The sequence below is a fragment of the Balaenoptera borealis genome, assembly GCF_965194805.1.
Source record: "Balaenoptera borealis genome assembly, chromosome: 7".
NCBI classification, from domain to species: domain Eukaryota; kingdom Metazoa; phylum Chordata; class Mammalia; order Artiodactyla; family Balaenopteridae; genus Balaenoptera; species Balaenoptera borealis.
The window spans coordinates 112193194-112208044 of record NC_138864.1 but is presented as its reverse complement, the minus strand read 5'-3'; the positions used below and the strand labels follow the sequence as shown (position 1 = coordinate 112208044).

At 45.4% G+C, this 14851-nt stretch overlaps 1 protein-coding gene across 9 annotated transcripts in view; it reads left to right on the top strand.

The window, feature by feature from the left end:
* Positions 1 to 14851, top strand: part of LOC309632260 (solute carrier family 23 member 2-like) — a 61350-nt gene that overhangs the window by 30835 nt on the left and 15664 nt on the right. For 4 of the 9 annotated variants that reach the window (XR_014246820.1, XM_082399562.1, XM_082399561.1 and 1 more), the window contains exons 6-12: positions 112 to 232; positions 1325 to 1481; positions 2308 to 2561; positions 11109 to 11273; positions 11672 to 11780; positions 12984 to 13079; positions 14367 to 14540. Coding sequence is in view for 8 of the 9 variants with exons in the window: in XM_082399562.1 (XP_082255688.1) it covers positions 112 to 232; positions 1325 to 1481; positions 2308 to 2561; positions 11109 to 11273; positions 11672 to 11780; positions 12984 to 13079; positions 14367 to 14540 (1076 nt within the window). In the remaining variant the exon portion in view is untranslated. Of the gene's footprint in view, positions 1 to 111; positions 233 to 1324; positions 1482 to 2307; positions 2562 to 11108; positions 11274 to 11671; positions 11827 to 12983; positions 13080 to 13308; positions 14318 to 14366; positions 14781 to 14851 lie in introns of those variants that run through there. The other 5 variants (XM_082399560.1, XM_082399559.1, XM_082399563.1 and 2 more) reach the window with 4 other exon arrangements.

Here is a 14851-nt window from a genome sequence, read left to right as displayed (position 1 = left end):
GCACAGCCACTGCCCCATAGTCCCGGAGACACGTGGTGGCACGCCTTCCCGGACCCTCGCTCATGACGAGCCCAAGTTCGCCAGGTCGGGTGTGGTTTGTTTCTGTTTCAGGACCATCTTCCTCATCGTGCTGTTTTCTCAGTACCTGAAAAACATCGCGGTGCCTGTGCCTGTTTACGGACGAGAGAAGAAGTGTCACACCTCTAAGTTCTACCTGTTTCAGGTCTTCCCTGTAAGAAGCGCCCTCCACCCTCTGTCATTCTTAGCTGACTCACCTGGAGAGTGAGGGGCAGCCTCTTGCTCTCCCCGATGGCCCCCAAGTCAAATGCTCTCCACCTGCAGCGGCCTCTCCCACTCAGCCTCCCTTAATTGCCCCGCGGGTGGTGGGAGCCTTGGTGTAATGCCGTCCCAGATCTTCCCTCATTGCTTCTCCCCCAGGAGTAGAGAACTCGGCCCAGGTTGCCGCCCTGGGCACCACTGTGGGACAGTCTTCTCGTGTCCCTGGGCCGTCCTCATAGCATGGCACTGGGGGAGACAGCCAGGCTCACCGCTAAAGGTGCAAAACTAAGGGCTAAGTTGCTTAGATCAGTTTCTTTCTCATCGGCTCCTGGATAATTCAGATCCTGCTGACGGTGATGGTGTCTCCTTTTTCAGAGCCTTCTCTGTTGAATTTGCTCCACTCTGTCAAGTAGGTGCCATTGCCAACCACACAAATGTGTTTTCAGGTTCAATTTATCTGTGATATACATTCTGCGTTATAAAAAGATACTTCCACATAATGATCTCATTGATCCCTCAGCAACCCTGTAGGCCAGTGGTTCAAAAGTTCAGTATGCGTAAGAATCACCTGGGGACATTGCTAAAAATGCCGATGTCTGGGGTTCTACCATCAGAGATTAAAAGTCAGTATATCTGAGGACCCCACTTTAAGAAATCCTGCCTCAGGCTCTGCAGAGCAATGGTTGTAATTCCATTGTACAAATGAGGACACTGAGGCTCAGGGAATTTGATCCAGGGTCATGTGACCAGCAAGCAATAGAAAGGGAGTCAGACTGCAATCCTTCTGACCCAGGCTCTGTCCACTTTCCTAGACATTTCTGCCTCTACTTGACACAAGGTCTCCCCACAGTTTAGTTTCTCTATTCCTGTAATGTGTTCATTATCCACTGACACAGCGGATTCCTGTTGTCACTGGAGGGGTTTGTAACCCAACACTTCCTCATCTCATAGAGCTTTCCCGACTCCCTCCTTCGCCCACCCTCGCTGGGAGGTGTGGGCAGGCGCAGGGGTGGGGCCCAGTGTGAAGGGCGCCTCCCTCCGGCAGGTGTTGCTGGCGCTCTGCATCTCCTGGCTGCTGTGCTTCGTGCTCACAGTCACCAACGCCCTCCCCTCGGCGCCTGCAGCCTACGGGTACCTGGCCCGCACAGACACCAAGGGCGACGTCCTGAGCCAGGCTCCGTGGTTTCGCTTCCCTTACCCAGGTAACGAGACGCCCACTCCGGGGCCCATCTTGCCTGGGGCATATGCTTCCCAGGACTGCCCATGAGGCTCAGGCACCAGAGGGGGAAATGAGTAGCGCCGGGGCGGGATCTCCTCCAAGGGATCTGGCAAGGAGGGACAGGCCCCGCGGAGTCCATATGAGACCCCTAAGAGAGGAAGGAGACCCTTGGGTGGTCCTAAGAGCCCTTTGGGGGTGGTGGACCAAAGGTTCCCTCTCCCAGCCCTACATCCTTCCTGGCCCGCATGCCTCGTCCCCTCCTCCACATTGCTCAGGCCCCATCAACTGGGGATGGGGAAAGCACAGAGGGATCCTGACCTCTTAGCCAACCTTTGGGTCTCCTCATGGAACTGGTGGATCCCACGCAAGGGAGGCTTGGGACTGAATTAGAACATTTCTGGGTTGCTGGTCAAGGGCATCTCCCTTCCCTGCAGTTCTTGGCTCAGGGTGTGAGAATAACCATGCTCCAGCTGGGGGGGTGAGGAGGTCCTGGCCTCATGGACTGGGGAGCCGGGACCTCCCTGAGTAAGAATCCTGGAGGCCTTCAAAAGGCTTCAAGGCCTTCCTGGAAAGAGGCCCGGTTTCTGGTTCTTTTTGTGCACTGTGACCTCAAGGTCAGGGCCTCTGACCCATCCTCAGGGAGGCATGGGAGGGCAGGAGTCTGAGACACAGCTTCAGGACAGTTGTTGGGTTGGAAGACGTGTTGCCTGGTCTTTAAAGCCTTCCAGAGAACCCTGGCAAGGGAATTATTTGGGGTCCAGCAGCCTGTTATCTTCCAGATGAATTTTCCCTCTGCTCTGCATTTTCAGGGCAGTGGGGCCTCCCCACCATCAGCCTGGCTGGGGTCTTTGGGATCATCGCGGGGGTGATCTCCTCAATGGTGGAGTCAGTAGGCGATTATTATGCCTGTGCCCGCCTGGTGGGGGCACCACCCCCTCCGAAGCACGCCATCAACCGAGGCATCGGCATCGAGGGCCTGGGCTGCCTGCTGGCCGGGGCCTGGGGTACGGGGAACGGCACCACCTCCTACAGCGAGAATGTCGGCGCGCTGGGCATCACCAGGGTAAGGCTGCTGACAGTGGCTACGGGGGTGGGGTGGTGGGCGGGCAGGCTAGGTACCTGAATCTGTCATCAGTGTCTTAGCCTCTTACTGTTGCTGCAACAAATTATCACAAACTTGATGGCTTCCAACAACCCAGATGTATTATTTTACTGATCTGGAAGTCAGAACTCCAGCGCGGGTCTCACAGGGCTGCAGTAAAGGTATTGGCAGGGCCGTGTTCCTTTCTGGAGGTTCCAGGGGAGAATCCATTTCCTTGTTTTTTCCATCATCTAGGGGCTGCCCACATTCCTTGGCTATGGCCCCTTTCCTCCATCTTTAAAGCCAGCAACATGGCATCTCTCTGACCTTTCTTCCTTAGTCACGTCTCCCTTTGACCACAGCTGGGAAAGATTACCTGCTTATAAGGATGCATGTAATTAGGTTGGGCCCACCTGGATAACTCAGGCTACTCTGTCCATCTCAAAATCCTTAACTTAATCACACTGCAAAGTCCTTTTGCCATTAAGGTAACATATTCACAGGTTTGGGCATGGACATCTTTGAGGAGCCTTTATTTTGCTTACTATACTTGACCTTCTTGGTTGTGGTCACCTCCATGTGAATGTCGCAAGGGTACCTCACACTCAGAATGGCCTCTATTATGCTCAGTCCATGCCCTCATCCTTACTTCTCCTCCCGTAAACCTTGTCTTAGTGAATTCACCCAGTCATCCTTAACTTCTCTCTGTTGTGCGCTTCTCACAGTGGATTTTATTTTTTCAACATGCGTGCTGCCCTCCTGTCCTCTTGTCTCCATTCCCAGTATCACAGCTTTATCATCTCCCACCTGGACATGGCAGTATCCCTAACTGTCTCTTCCCAGGATCTTGCCCATCTCTAATCTAGCTACCACACGGCTGCCCAAGGATCTTTCTAGAACCCAATTAAATTAGTCCCTGCTTAAAATCTCTTCCAGGCTCCATTTTCCACAGGAAAGCCCCATAAGGTCAGCAAGAATTCTTCAAGATGGTGCTTTCTTCTTATTATTATTTTTTTTGGCTGCATTGGGTCTTCGTTGCTGTGCGTGGGCTTTCTCTAGTTGCGGCGAGCGGGGGCTACTCTTCGTTGCGGTGCGCGGGCTTCTCATTGCGGTGGCTTCTCCTTGCGGAGCACGGGCTCTAGGCATGCAGGCTTCGGTAGTTGTGGCTCACGGGCTCTAGAGTGCAGGCTCAGTAGTTGTGGCACACGGGCTTAGTTGCTCCGTGGCATGTGGGATCTTCCCAGACCAGGGATGGAACTCGTGTCCCCTGCATTGGCAGGTGGATTCTTAACCACTGCGCCACCAGGGAAGTCCCCAAGATGTGCTTTCTAAGGTGACTTTGAAAAGAATATTATTACGATGTTGCTTTCCTGTATGCTTCAGTGCATAGGTACAGTGTTTCCCAGCACAAGTGAAGTGAGCTTTGGAAAATACTCACTTTCCTCCACCCACATCCCCACCCTGTATTTCCTGATAGCTCCCTTGGACCTATCTACCTCTGTACCCTGCATGGCCTCTGGCCCGTAGTGAGAGCTAAAATCTGTGAGCAAACAGCAGAGCCAGCACCCAGCCCTATGGCAAGTTCTATGTGCTTGGACACTGTGGACTCTTTGACATTTTCCCAAAGTTTCAAGACCTTTAGTGCAAGTGAGAGGAACATTTTTCCACGTGAGGGCCACTGACCCACACAGAAATGTGGGAATGGGCTATGTAAGTATAAAGCAGCAAATATTTTTCTTGCTGAAAGGAAGATATCTCATGCAGACCAGAAAATTATATTCAATAAACAGAACAAAAAATATTTTTGATGTATCATTTCTAAATTAAGACCCTTTACAGGAGAGGGAAAGAGCAGGCAAGAAAAGATACATAGACACCAAACGGTATAAATCCAGCAGGAGACCGATTAACTCTGGTCTGGACTCATACCTCCCCCTTGTGGCCCCGTGTTGCATCTGCATTCATGGGCTCTGACCTATTCTTGGTTCTCTCCTGGTCAGTTGGGAGAAATCAGGCTGAAGGCCAAAGATCTCCCATCACTTCTCTAGGGTGTCATGGCTCCTAGCCCAGATGTGAATCCTGAGACCAAAAGACGCCCAGGGCTGCATGATAAATTCTGTGGTAGTAGGATTGGGGATGACCTGCCATCTTTATGAGACCGTTAGCATATCCAAAGGGTATTGGTTGAACCTGACAAGTTGGTCTATTGTGCTTAGATTCATGTCTTTGTTCCCACAGTTCATTGCTAGGGTTGTAAACAAAAAAAAGTTATTTTGATGTGGTTAATTCCTATCACTTGTCTTCTAATGAAGAAAGTTAAATAAATTAGCTCTTAAACTGGAAAGAAAAATAAGCAAAGGCAGAATCTGCTGCTTTATTGCTGCATTAATGCACTTCAAGTTGTTGACATTGGAGTATCTTAAAAAAATGTTTAAATTGTGGTAAAAGACATATAAAATCTACCATCTTAATTATTTTTGTGTACAGTTCAGTAGTATTCAGTGTATTCACATTGCTGTGCAACAGATCTCCAGAACTTTTTCATCTTGCAAAACTGAAACTACACTAGAGTATCTTCTAAGGACTGGGAGTAGAAACAAATGCATGAGAAGAGGTTCAAGAACTACCTAAGCACATTCATTGATAATAGACTCATGATGGGATATTCAGACATTTGCAGCACAACTCTAACTTTTGAGGATGAGGCTGAATGCTTCCAGGTCAGAGGTCATTTTTGTCTCACTGGTAACTGTCACTCAAACCCCAGATACAACCCTTGACTAGCACAACAATCATTACTGTCCAGCGTGTGACAGCTGTGTGTGCCTGGCACTGGGATGAGATGTGGACCAGAGCCCATAATCTTCACAGCAGAGTGGGTTTTTTTTAACCTTTGTAGAAACTTTTTATTTCCAGATCTAATAGCTGCTCTAAGCGGGTGAAACATACTTCTTTAGCATTCCCAAACTCCTAGCTGCTTGAGAAACCCTATGCAAACCAGGTAATAGCAATTAGTAGTGACTCTAGCACAACTGGTCCTTGATTTTGGACCAGTTAATGCTGTATAATGCCATGGGGAGGAGCCTTGTCTCTGTTCTGTATCTTAATGAACCTCCGGATAGATGAAGGAGGAATCATAGTTTACACATAATCCATGATAATTGCTTGTTGAGAAAATCTAATTTGTCCTAATTGAGAAAATGTATCAATTAATAATAATGAAGTGACTTATAGAGGGAACTTTTTAAAAAACTTTATTGAAGCATAGTTGGTTTACAATGTTGTGCTAATTTCTGCTATACAGCAAAGTGATTCAGTTTTATATAACATTTTTCATATTCTTTTCCATTATGGTTTACCACAGGATGTTGAATATAGTTCCCTGTGTTATACAGTAGGACCTTGTTGTTTATCCATTCTATATATAACCGTTTGCATCTGCTAATCCCAAACTCCCAATCTATCCCTCCCCCACACCTGCTCCCCCTTGGCAACCACAAGTCTGTTCTCTATGTCTGTGAGTCTGTTTCTTTTTTGTAGATAAGTTCATTTGTGTCCTATTTTAGATTCCACATATAAGTGATATCATAGGGAATTTGTCTTTCTCTGTTGACTTACTTCACTTAGTATGATAATCTCTAGGTCCATCCATGTTGTTGCAAATAGCGTTACCCTTTTTAATGGCTGAGTAATATTCCATTGTATATATGCACCACATCTTTATCCATTCATCTGTTAATGGACATTTAGGTTGTTTCCATATCTTGGCTATTGTGAATAGTGCTGCTGTGAACATAGGGGTGCATGTATCTTTTCAAATTAGAGTTTTGTCCAGATATATGCCTAGGAGTGGGATTGCTGGATCGTATGTCAATTCTATTTTCAGTTTTTTGAGAAACCTCCATACTGTTTTCCATAGTGGCTGCACCAATTTACATTCCCACCAACAGTGTAGGAGGGTTCCTAGAGGGAACTTTTTGAAATGTAAATCACATCATGTCACTACCCTGCTTAACAACAACTCTACTGAGTCTCCTTTGTCTTTGGATTCATTATTTTTAATTGTAGTAAAATACACGTAACATAAATTTAGCCTCTTAACCATTTCTAAATGTATAGTTCAGTAGAGTTAAGTACATCCAAATTGTTGTGCAACCAATCTTCAGAACTCTTTTCTGTTGCAAAACTGAAATCTGTACCAATTGAACAACTCCTTATTCCCCCCTCTCCCAGCCCCTAGCAACCACCATTCCACTTTCTGTCTGTATGAATTTGACTGCTCTAGGTACCTTATATAAGTGGACTCATACAGTATCTGTCTTTTTGTGGGTGGCTTATTTCACTTAATATCCAAGGTTCATCCATGTTGTGCAGGTGTCAGAATTTATTTCCTTTTTAAGACTGAATAATATTCCATTGCATGTATATACTACGTTTTGTTTATGCCTTGTCTTTGGAATTTATTGTAACTCCTTTCCATGGCCCTTAAAGCACTTCATGACAGAGTCCTTTCCTTGCTTTCCACCCCATCTCCTGTCTCTCACCCTGCGTCACTGTGCCCCAGGCACATCAATTCCCTCCCCTATGTTTATTGAGATACACTTGGCATATAACATTTTGTAAGTTTAGGTGTACAATGTGTTTATTTGATACACTTATATACTGCAATATGATTACCACCATTAGCTAACACCTCTATCACATTACATAATTACCATTTCATTTTTGTGGTGAGAACATTTAAGATCTACTATCTTAGTAACTTTGAAGTATACATTTTTGTTAACTATAATCACCATGGTGTGCATTAGGTCCCCAGAACGTATTCATCTTCTAACTGAAAGCTTGTACTCTTTGATGAACATCTCCCCATTTCCCCCACCCAGCAGCCCCTGGTAACCACCATTCTACTCTTTACTTCTACAAGTTTAGCTTTTTTAGAGTCCACATGTAAATGATATCATACAGTATTTGTTTTTCTCGGTTTGACTTATTTCACTTAATGTAATGCCCTCAAGGTCCATCCGTGTTGTCACAAATGGCAAGATTTCATTCTTTTTTATGGCTTAATAATATTTCATTGTATATACCACATCTTCTTTATCCATTCGTCTGTTGACAGACACTTAGATTGTTTCCATACGTTGGCTATTGTAAATAATGGTGCAATGAACATGGTGGGGGGGGGTGCATATATTCTTTTGAGTTAGTGTTTTCATTTTCTTTGGATAATCCCAGAAGTGGAATTGCTGGATCATATGGTAGTTCTATTTTTAACTTTTTGAGGAATCTCCATACCATTTTTCATAGTGGCTGCACCAATTTACATTCCCACCAGCAGTGCACAGGATTCCCATTTCTCCACATGCTTGTCAGCACTTGTTACCTTGTGTCTTTTTGATGATAGCCATTCTAACAGGTGTGAGGTGATATCTCATTGTGGTTTTGATTTGTGTTTCTCTGATGATTAGTGATGTTGAGCATCTTTTCATGTACCTGTTGGCCATTTGTATGTCTTCTTTGGAAAAAAATGTCTATTCAGTTCCTCTGCCCATTTTAAAATTGTTTGTTGTTGTTGTTGTTATTGAATTGTATGAGTTCTTTATATACTTTAGATATTAAACCCTTATCCAATATACAGTTTGCAAATATTTTCTCCCATTTAATAGGTCGCTTTTTCATTTTGTTGATTGTTTCTTTTGCTGTGCAAAAGCTTTTTAGTTTAATGTAGTCCCACTTTTGGATTTTCACTTTTTAAAAAAAAAAAATTTATATTTATTTATTTATTTATTTTTGTCTGAGCTGTGTCTTAGTTGCGGCACGCGGGATCTTTGTTGCAGTGTGCGGACTTCTTAGTTGCAGCATGTGAACTCTTAGTTACAGCATGCCTGCGGGATCTAGCTCCCTGACCAGGGATTGAACCCAGGCCCCCTGCACTGGGAGCACAGAGTCTTACCCACTGGTTCACCAGGGAAGTCCCTGATTTTCACTTTTTTTGCTTGTGCTTTTGGTGTCATATCCTAAAAAAATCATTGCCAAGACCAATGTCAAGAAGCTTCCCTGTGTTTTCTTCTAGGAGTTTTGCGGTTTCCAGTTTTACATTTAAGTATTTAATCCATTTTTAGTTAAATTTTGTGAGCGGTGTTAAGATAGTTGTTCATTTTCAGTTTTCCGCATGTGGTTGTCCAGTTTTCCCAACACTATTTATTGAAGATACTATCCTTTCCACATTAAGTTTTCATGGCTCCCTTGTCAAGTATTAGTTGACCATATATGCATGGGTTTATTTGTGGGCTCTCAATTCTGTTCCATTGGTCTATGTGCCTATTTTTATGCCAGTACCATGGTTTTTTTTTTTTTTTTTTAAAGACAATCAGATGTTTTTATTTAGTTATTTATTTATTTTTGGCTGTGTTGGGTCTTTGTTTCTGTGCAAGGGCTTTCTCTAGTTGTGGCAAGCGGGGGCCACTCTTCATCGCGGTGCGCAGGCCTCTCACTATCACGGCCTCTCTTATTGCGGAGCACAGGCTCCAGACGCGCAGGCTCAGTAATTGTGGCTCACGGGCCTAGTTGCTCCACGGCATGTGGGATCTTCCCAGACCAGGGCTCAAACCCGTGTCCCCTGCATTAGCAGGCAGATTCTCAACCACTGTGCCACCAAGGAAGCCCAGTACCATAGTGTTTTGATTACTATAGTTTTGCATTATAGTTTGAAATCAGGACATGTGATGCCTCCAGCTTTTTTTCTATTTTTCTTTTTCAGGATTGCTTTGGCTATTTGATGTCTTTTGTGGTTACATAAGCATTTTAGGTTTTTTTTTTCTACTTCTGTGAAAAATGCCATTGGAATTTTGACAGGGATTGCATTGAATCTATAGATGGTTTTGGGTAGTATGGACATTTTAACAATATTAATTCTTCCAGTCATGACATGGGATACCTTTCCATTTATTTGTGTCTTCCTCAGTTTCTTTCATCAGAGTCTCATATTTTTCACCTCCTTGGTTAGATTCATTCTTAAGTACTTCATTGTCTTTGATGCTATTGTGAATGGGATTGTTTTATTTCTTTTTCAGATGTTTTATTGTTAGTGTAGAAAAATGCAGCTGATTTCTGTATGTTGATTTTGTATCCTGCAACTTTACTGAATTCATTGATTAGTTGTAACAATTTCTTGGTAGAGTCTTTAGGATTTTCTATATATAAGATCATATCATCTGCAAATAAAGATAATTTTACTTCTCCCTTTCTGATTTGGATACCTTTTATTTCTTTATCTTACCTGATTGCTATGGCTATGACTTCCAGTAATATGTTGAATAGGAGTGGTGAGAGTTGTCACCCTTGTCTTGTTTCTGATCTTAGAAGAAAAGCTTGCAACCTTTCAGCATTGAGTATGATGTTAGTTGTGGGCTTTTTGTATATGGCCTTTATTGTATTGAGGTGCATTCCTTCTATATTTAATTTGTTGAAAGTTTTTTTTATCCTGAAAGGATGTTGGATTTTGTCCAATGCTTTTTCTGTGTGTATTGAGATGACCGTATGTTTTTATCTTTCATTCTATTAATGTGGTGTATCACATTTATTGATTTGCACATGTTGAGACATCCTTGCATCCCAGGGATAAGTCCCACTTGATCACGGTGTATGATCCTTTTAATGTACTGTTAAATTTGGTTTGCTAACATTTTGTTGATAGTTTTTGCATCTATATTCATCAGGGATATTGGTCTGTACAGTTGACCCTTGAACAATATGGGGAGTGGGGTGGGGTTAGGGGCACCAACCCTCCTTGCAGTCGAAAATCCATGTATAACTTATAGTTGGACCTCTATACACGTGGTCCCTCCATATCCATGGTTCCATCATATCTGTGGTTCCACATTCACAGATTCAACCTATCATGGATTGTTTAGTACTACAGTATTTACTATTGAAAAAAATCTGCATATAAGTGAACCCACACAGTTCAAACTCATTGTTCAAGGGTCAACTGTACTTTCTTTTCTTTTCTGTCCTTATCTGGCTTTGGTATCAAGGTAATGCTGGCCTCCTAAAATGAGATTGTGAAGTAAGTATTATTAATCCCACCTGGTAAATTTGGAGGCTGACATTTTGAGAGGTTAGGTAACTTGCGTGAAGCCATACAGCTAGTTGGAGGCAGAGTTGGGATTGGCTCTCAAACCCCATTCTTAAGCATTGGGCCACTCCCTCCCAAGAGAGACTTCTTGCCTCACTATAAAGTCTGCCTAGAGAAGGAGCATTGGAGTCAGGACTTGAAGACATGTATGAGAGCAGCAGAGAGGAGAGGTGAGGGCAGAGGCTGGGACCCAAGGTCACACCTTCATCCTTTCGCCAGCACCATGTGGGAGTAGAGGGGGGCCATTTCTGGGTCAGTCGATGCTGCTCCTGTGGGTCCCCTGGAGCCATTGTTTGTGATGCCCCAGGAGCAGGGCAGAGGCCTCCAGGGTGTGTGGCCTAGCTGCTGCTGAGCTCCTCGTCTCTCCCCCATCTCCCTGAGTGCTACAGGTAGGGAGCAGGATGGTGATTGTCGCTGCGGGCTGCGTGCTGCTCCTGATGGGCGTATTTGGGAAGATCGGGGCTGCGTTTGCCACCATCCCAACCCCTGTGATCGGAGGCATGTTCCTGGTGATGTTTGGGGTCATCACTGCCGTGGGGATTTCCAATCTTCAGGTGAGGCAAGGCACCCTTAGGAAAGCAGCAGCATTGCATCTCCTGAAAGGAGCCCATGGGGATGGAGATGAATGGAACAGCGTGGGGACAAGGGAGGAGGGGAAGGGAATCCTCAGTCCCAGAAACCGCACTGGCCCCAAATGGGAGAAAGAAATAACCAGAAGCATCCAAATTTCTGAAAAACAAAATTGCATCAGTTTGAATTGGATTATCCAGACCACTCAGCTCCCAGGGTCAAGTGGGAGTCGGGACTTGGCTAAGAACGTGTGCCCTCTGAGTCCAACTTCCCCCTCCAGTCTCAAGTGGTGGGGGGGTGGGGGGGTTGGGAGGGTGTTTGATTGACGTGCAATACAGGTACTGATCATTCCGGCTCTGCCGTGGGGGCCTCTCTCCTGCAGTACGTGGACATGAACTCGTCCAGAAACCTCTTCATCTTTGGCTTCTCCATCTACTGTGGGCTTGCTGTTCCCAACTGGGTGAACAAGAACCCGGAGAGGCTCCACACAGGTGATTCTCCGTCCTCTAGACTGTGATCACTCCAGGGGCAGAGCAGGTGGGGTCCCTGGTCCCTGGGAATTCCTGTCACTTTTTTAAAAAATTAACTGTAGTCACCATGCTGTACATTACATCACCATGACTTATTTATTTCCAGTTCTATTGAGATATAATTGACATACATCACTGTATGAGTCCCAGGTGTACAGCATAAAGGTTTGACGTACATATATTGTGAAACGACTACCATAATAAGTCTAGTTAACACCCATCTCCTCATATAGACACAATAAAAAGAAATGGGAAAAAAAAGAAAAAATTTTCTCCTTGTGGTGAGAACTCTTAGGATCTACTCTCTTACCAACTTTTCTATATATCATACAGCAGTGTTAACCATAGTCGTCAGGTTGTACATTCCATCCCTCGTACTTATTTATCTTACAACCAGAAGTGTGCACCGTTTGATCACCTTCCTCCAGTTCCTGCTCCTCACACCCCCTGCTTCTGGTAACCACAAATCTGATCTCTTTTTCTATGAGTATTTTTTTTAACAGTCTATATATAATAAGTGAGATCATACAGTATTTGTCTTTCTCTATCTGATTTATGTCACAGCATAATGCTCTCAAGTTCCATCCAAGTTGTTGCAAATAGCCAGATTTTATGGCTGAATAATATCCATTGTAAATATATACCTCATTTTTTTTAGTCATTCATCCATTGATGAACATTTAGGTTGTTTCCATATCTTGGCTCTTGTAAATAATGCTGCAATGAAGGTGGCTGTGCACCTTCTTTTTGAGTTAGTGTTTTCTAACTAACTTTACATATATATATCTTTTTGAGTTAGTGTTTTCATTTTCTTTGGATAAATAACCAGGAGTGGAATTACTGGGTCATATGGTAATTCTATTTTTTAATTTTTTGAGGAACTTCCATACTGTTTTCCATAGTGGTTGCACTAATTTACATTCCCACCAACAGTGCATAAGGGTTCCTTTTCTCCACATCCTTGCCAACACTTCCTAGTTCTAATCTTTTTGGTAAAAGCCAAACAGGTGTGAGATGATATCTCACTGTGATTTTGATTTGCATTTCCCTGATGTTGAACACCTTTCATGTACCTATTGGCCATCTGTATATCTTCTTTGGAAAAATCTCTATTCAGATCCTCTGCCCATTTTTTAATCCCTGTCACTTTTGTCTTTACTCTAGGGATTCTCCAGTTGGACCAGGTCATCCAGGTGCTGCTGACCACGGGCATGTTTGTTGGTGGATTTCTGGGCTTTCTACTGGACAACACCATCCCTGGTAGGGCTCACCTTTGCTCTGTAAGCTGACAGTTTGGGTAGATGGTCAGCATTTGGGTCACCCACATTGCTTCTCTAGCCCCAGTTCTCATGTGAGACTGGCCACAGCATACCCTGAGTGGGCCCTGCGTCTGGGTGGGGTGTATGGGCCTGTACTAGCTTTCTAGGGCTGCCATCACAAAATGCCACAGACTAGGAGGCTTAAACAATCGAAATGTATTTCCTCACAGTTCCAGAGGCTAGAAGTCCAAGAACAAGGTGTTGGCAGGATTGGTTTCTCCTGGGGCCTCTCTCCTTGACTTGCAGATGGATGGCCTTTCCTTCCTGTGTGTGCATCTCTGTTGTCTCTCTGTGTGTCCTAATCTCCTCTTCTTATAAAGACACCAGTCAGCAAATTAGAGCCCACCCTAAAAACCTCGTCTTTAACTAAATCACCACTTTAAAGAGTTTATCTCCAAATACAGTCACATTTTGAGGTTTGTGGGGTTAGGGCTTCAACATGATTTTTTTTTGGGGGGGGGACACAATTCAGCCCATAAAAGGACCCTAAGGTGAGAAATACACCAGAAGCAAAAAGCAAAAGACATAGCCCCAGCTCTCTTAGAGCCTGCCGTCTAGTTGATGAGGGAGAGAACACATGTGTTCATTTATTCATATTCCAATAAAAACCACAGCAAGTGCACTGTGTTCCAGGTGCTCTGTATTGAGGATACAAAGAGCTGCAACACATGCCCCCCTGCCTTCTAGAAACTCACAGGCTAATAGGGGAGAGAGACATGAAAACAGACCATTACAGTACAGGGCAGTAAGTGTGATGGTGAGCAAACCAAGCCCATGAGCGCTGAGGTGAAGAGCGCAGAGCTGCCCTCACTGGTGGCTTTCAGTGCCCCCTTCTAGATCCTCCCACGGCCCCTTGAAAGGACCTCCGTGATAGCTCCTGCTTCGTGGTATTCCGTTTCCCACACTTCTTCTCTCCACCAAATGTAAAATGCATCTGCATTCCAGAAACATTGAAATATAGAAAGGTTCGCTCCAGAAGATGAGGAAAGAACAGTGGTTCATAGAAGGTCATACCCCGGAGCTCAGGGAGCACCTGATGATGAGCTGAGTTGAGCTGAGCTGATTCTTGGGATGGGCTTGGAGGAGGAGGAGGAGAAGGAGGAGGAGGAGGGGCTGCAGTCGGGTGCAGGGCACTGAGACGAGGCCAAGTGCATGCCTGCAGGGGGTGCCAGAGGCTTCCGCCCCCTCCCTCAGGGTCCAGTCTTGACTGCTTGCTGTCTCCCGGTAGGAAGCCTGGAGGAGAGAGGCCTCCTGGCGTGGAATCAAATCCAGGAGGAGTCTGAGGAGACTACGAAGGTCTCGGAGGTGTACAGCCTGCCCTGGGGGATGGGCACCAGGTTCTGCACATCCTCCTGCACCCGGTGCCTCCCCTTCTGGCCCAGGCTGGCACGTGGCAGGACAGGTGAGGCGGGAGCGAGCCAGCTCACGCTCTGCTCCCGGGACCCCTCAGAAGAGCGGCCCAAGGGCGCCACAGACACCAGGATGTGAGAGCGCTCCTTCTGCACGTCCCAAAGCCTTCACTGTCCCCCACCCAATGTGCTGAGCTCCCCGCTCACGTGGGGCGGGGACCCTGCCCTCTCGAGTACCTCTGCACCCCGCACATGGTGGCAGCCAAATAAGTATTAGATTAAGACCACGACAAGCGTGCTTTGACCCAGTCACTGAGTCACCGAGGTCTGGCCCCAAGCTGCTTCCTTCCACTGTGCTCCAGCC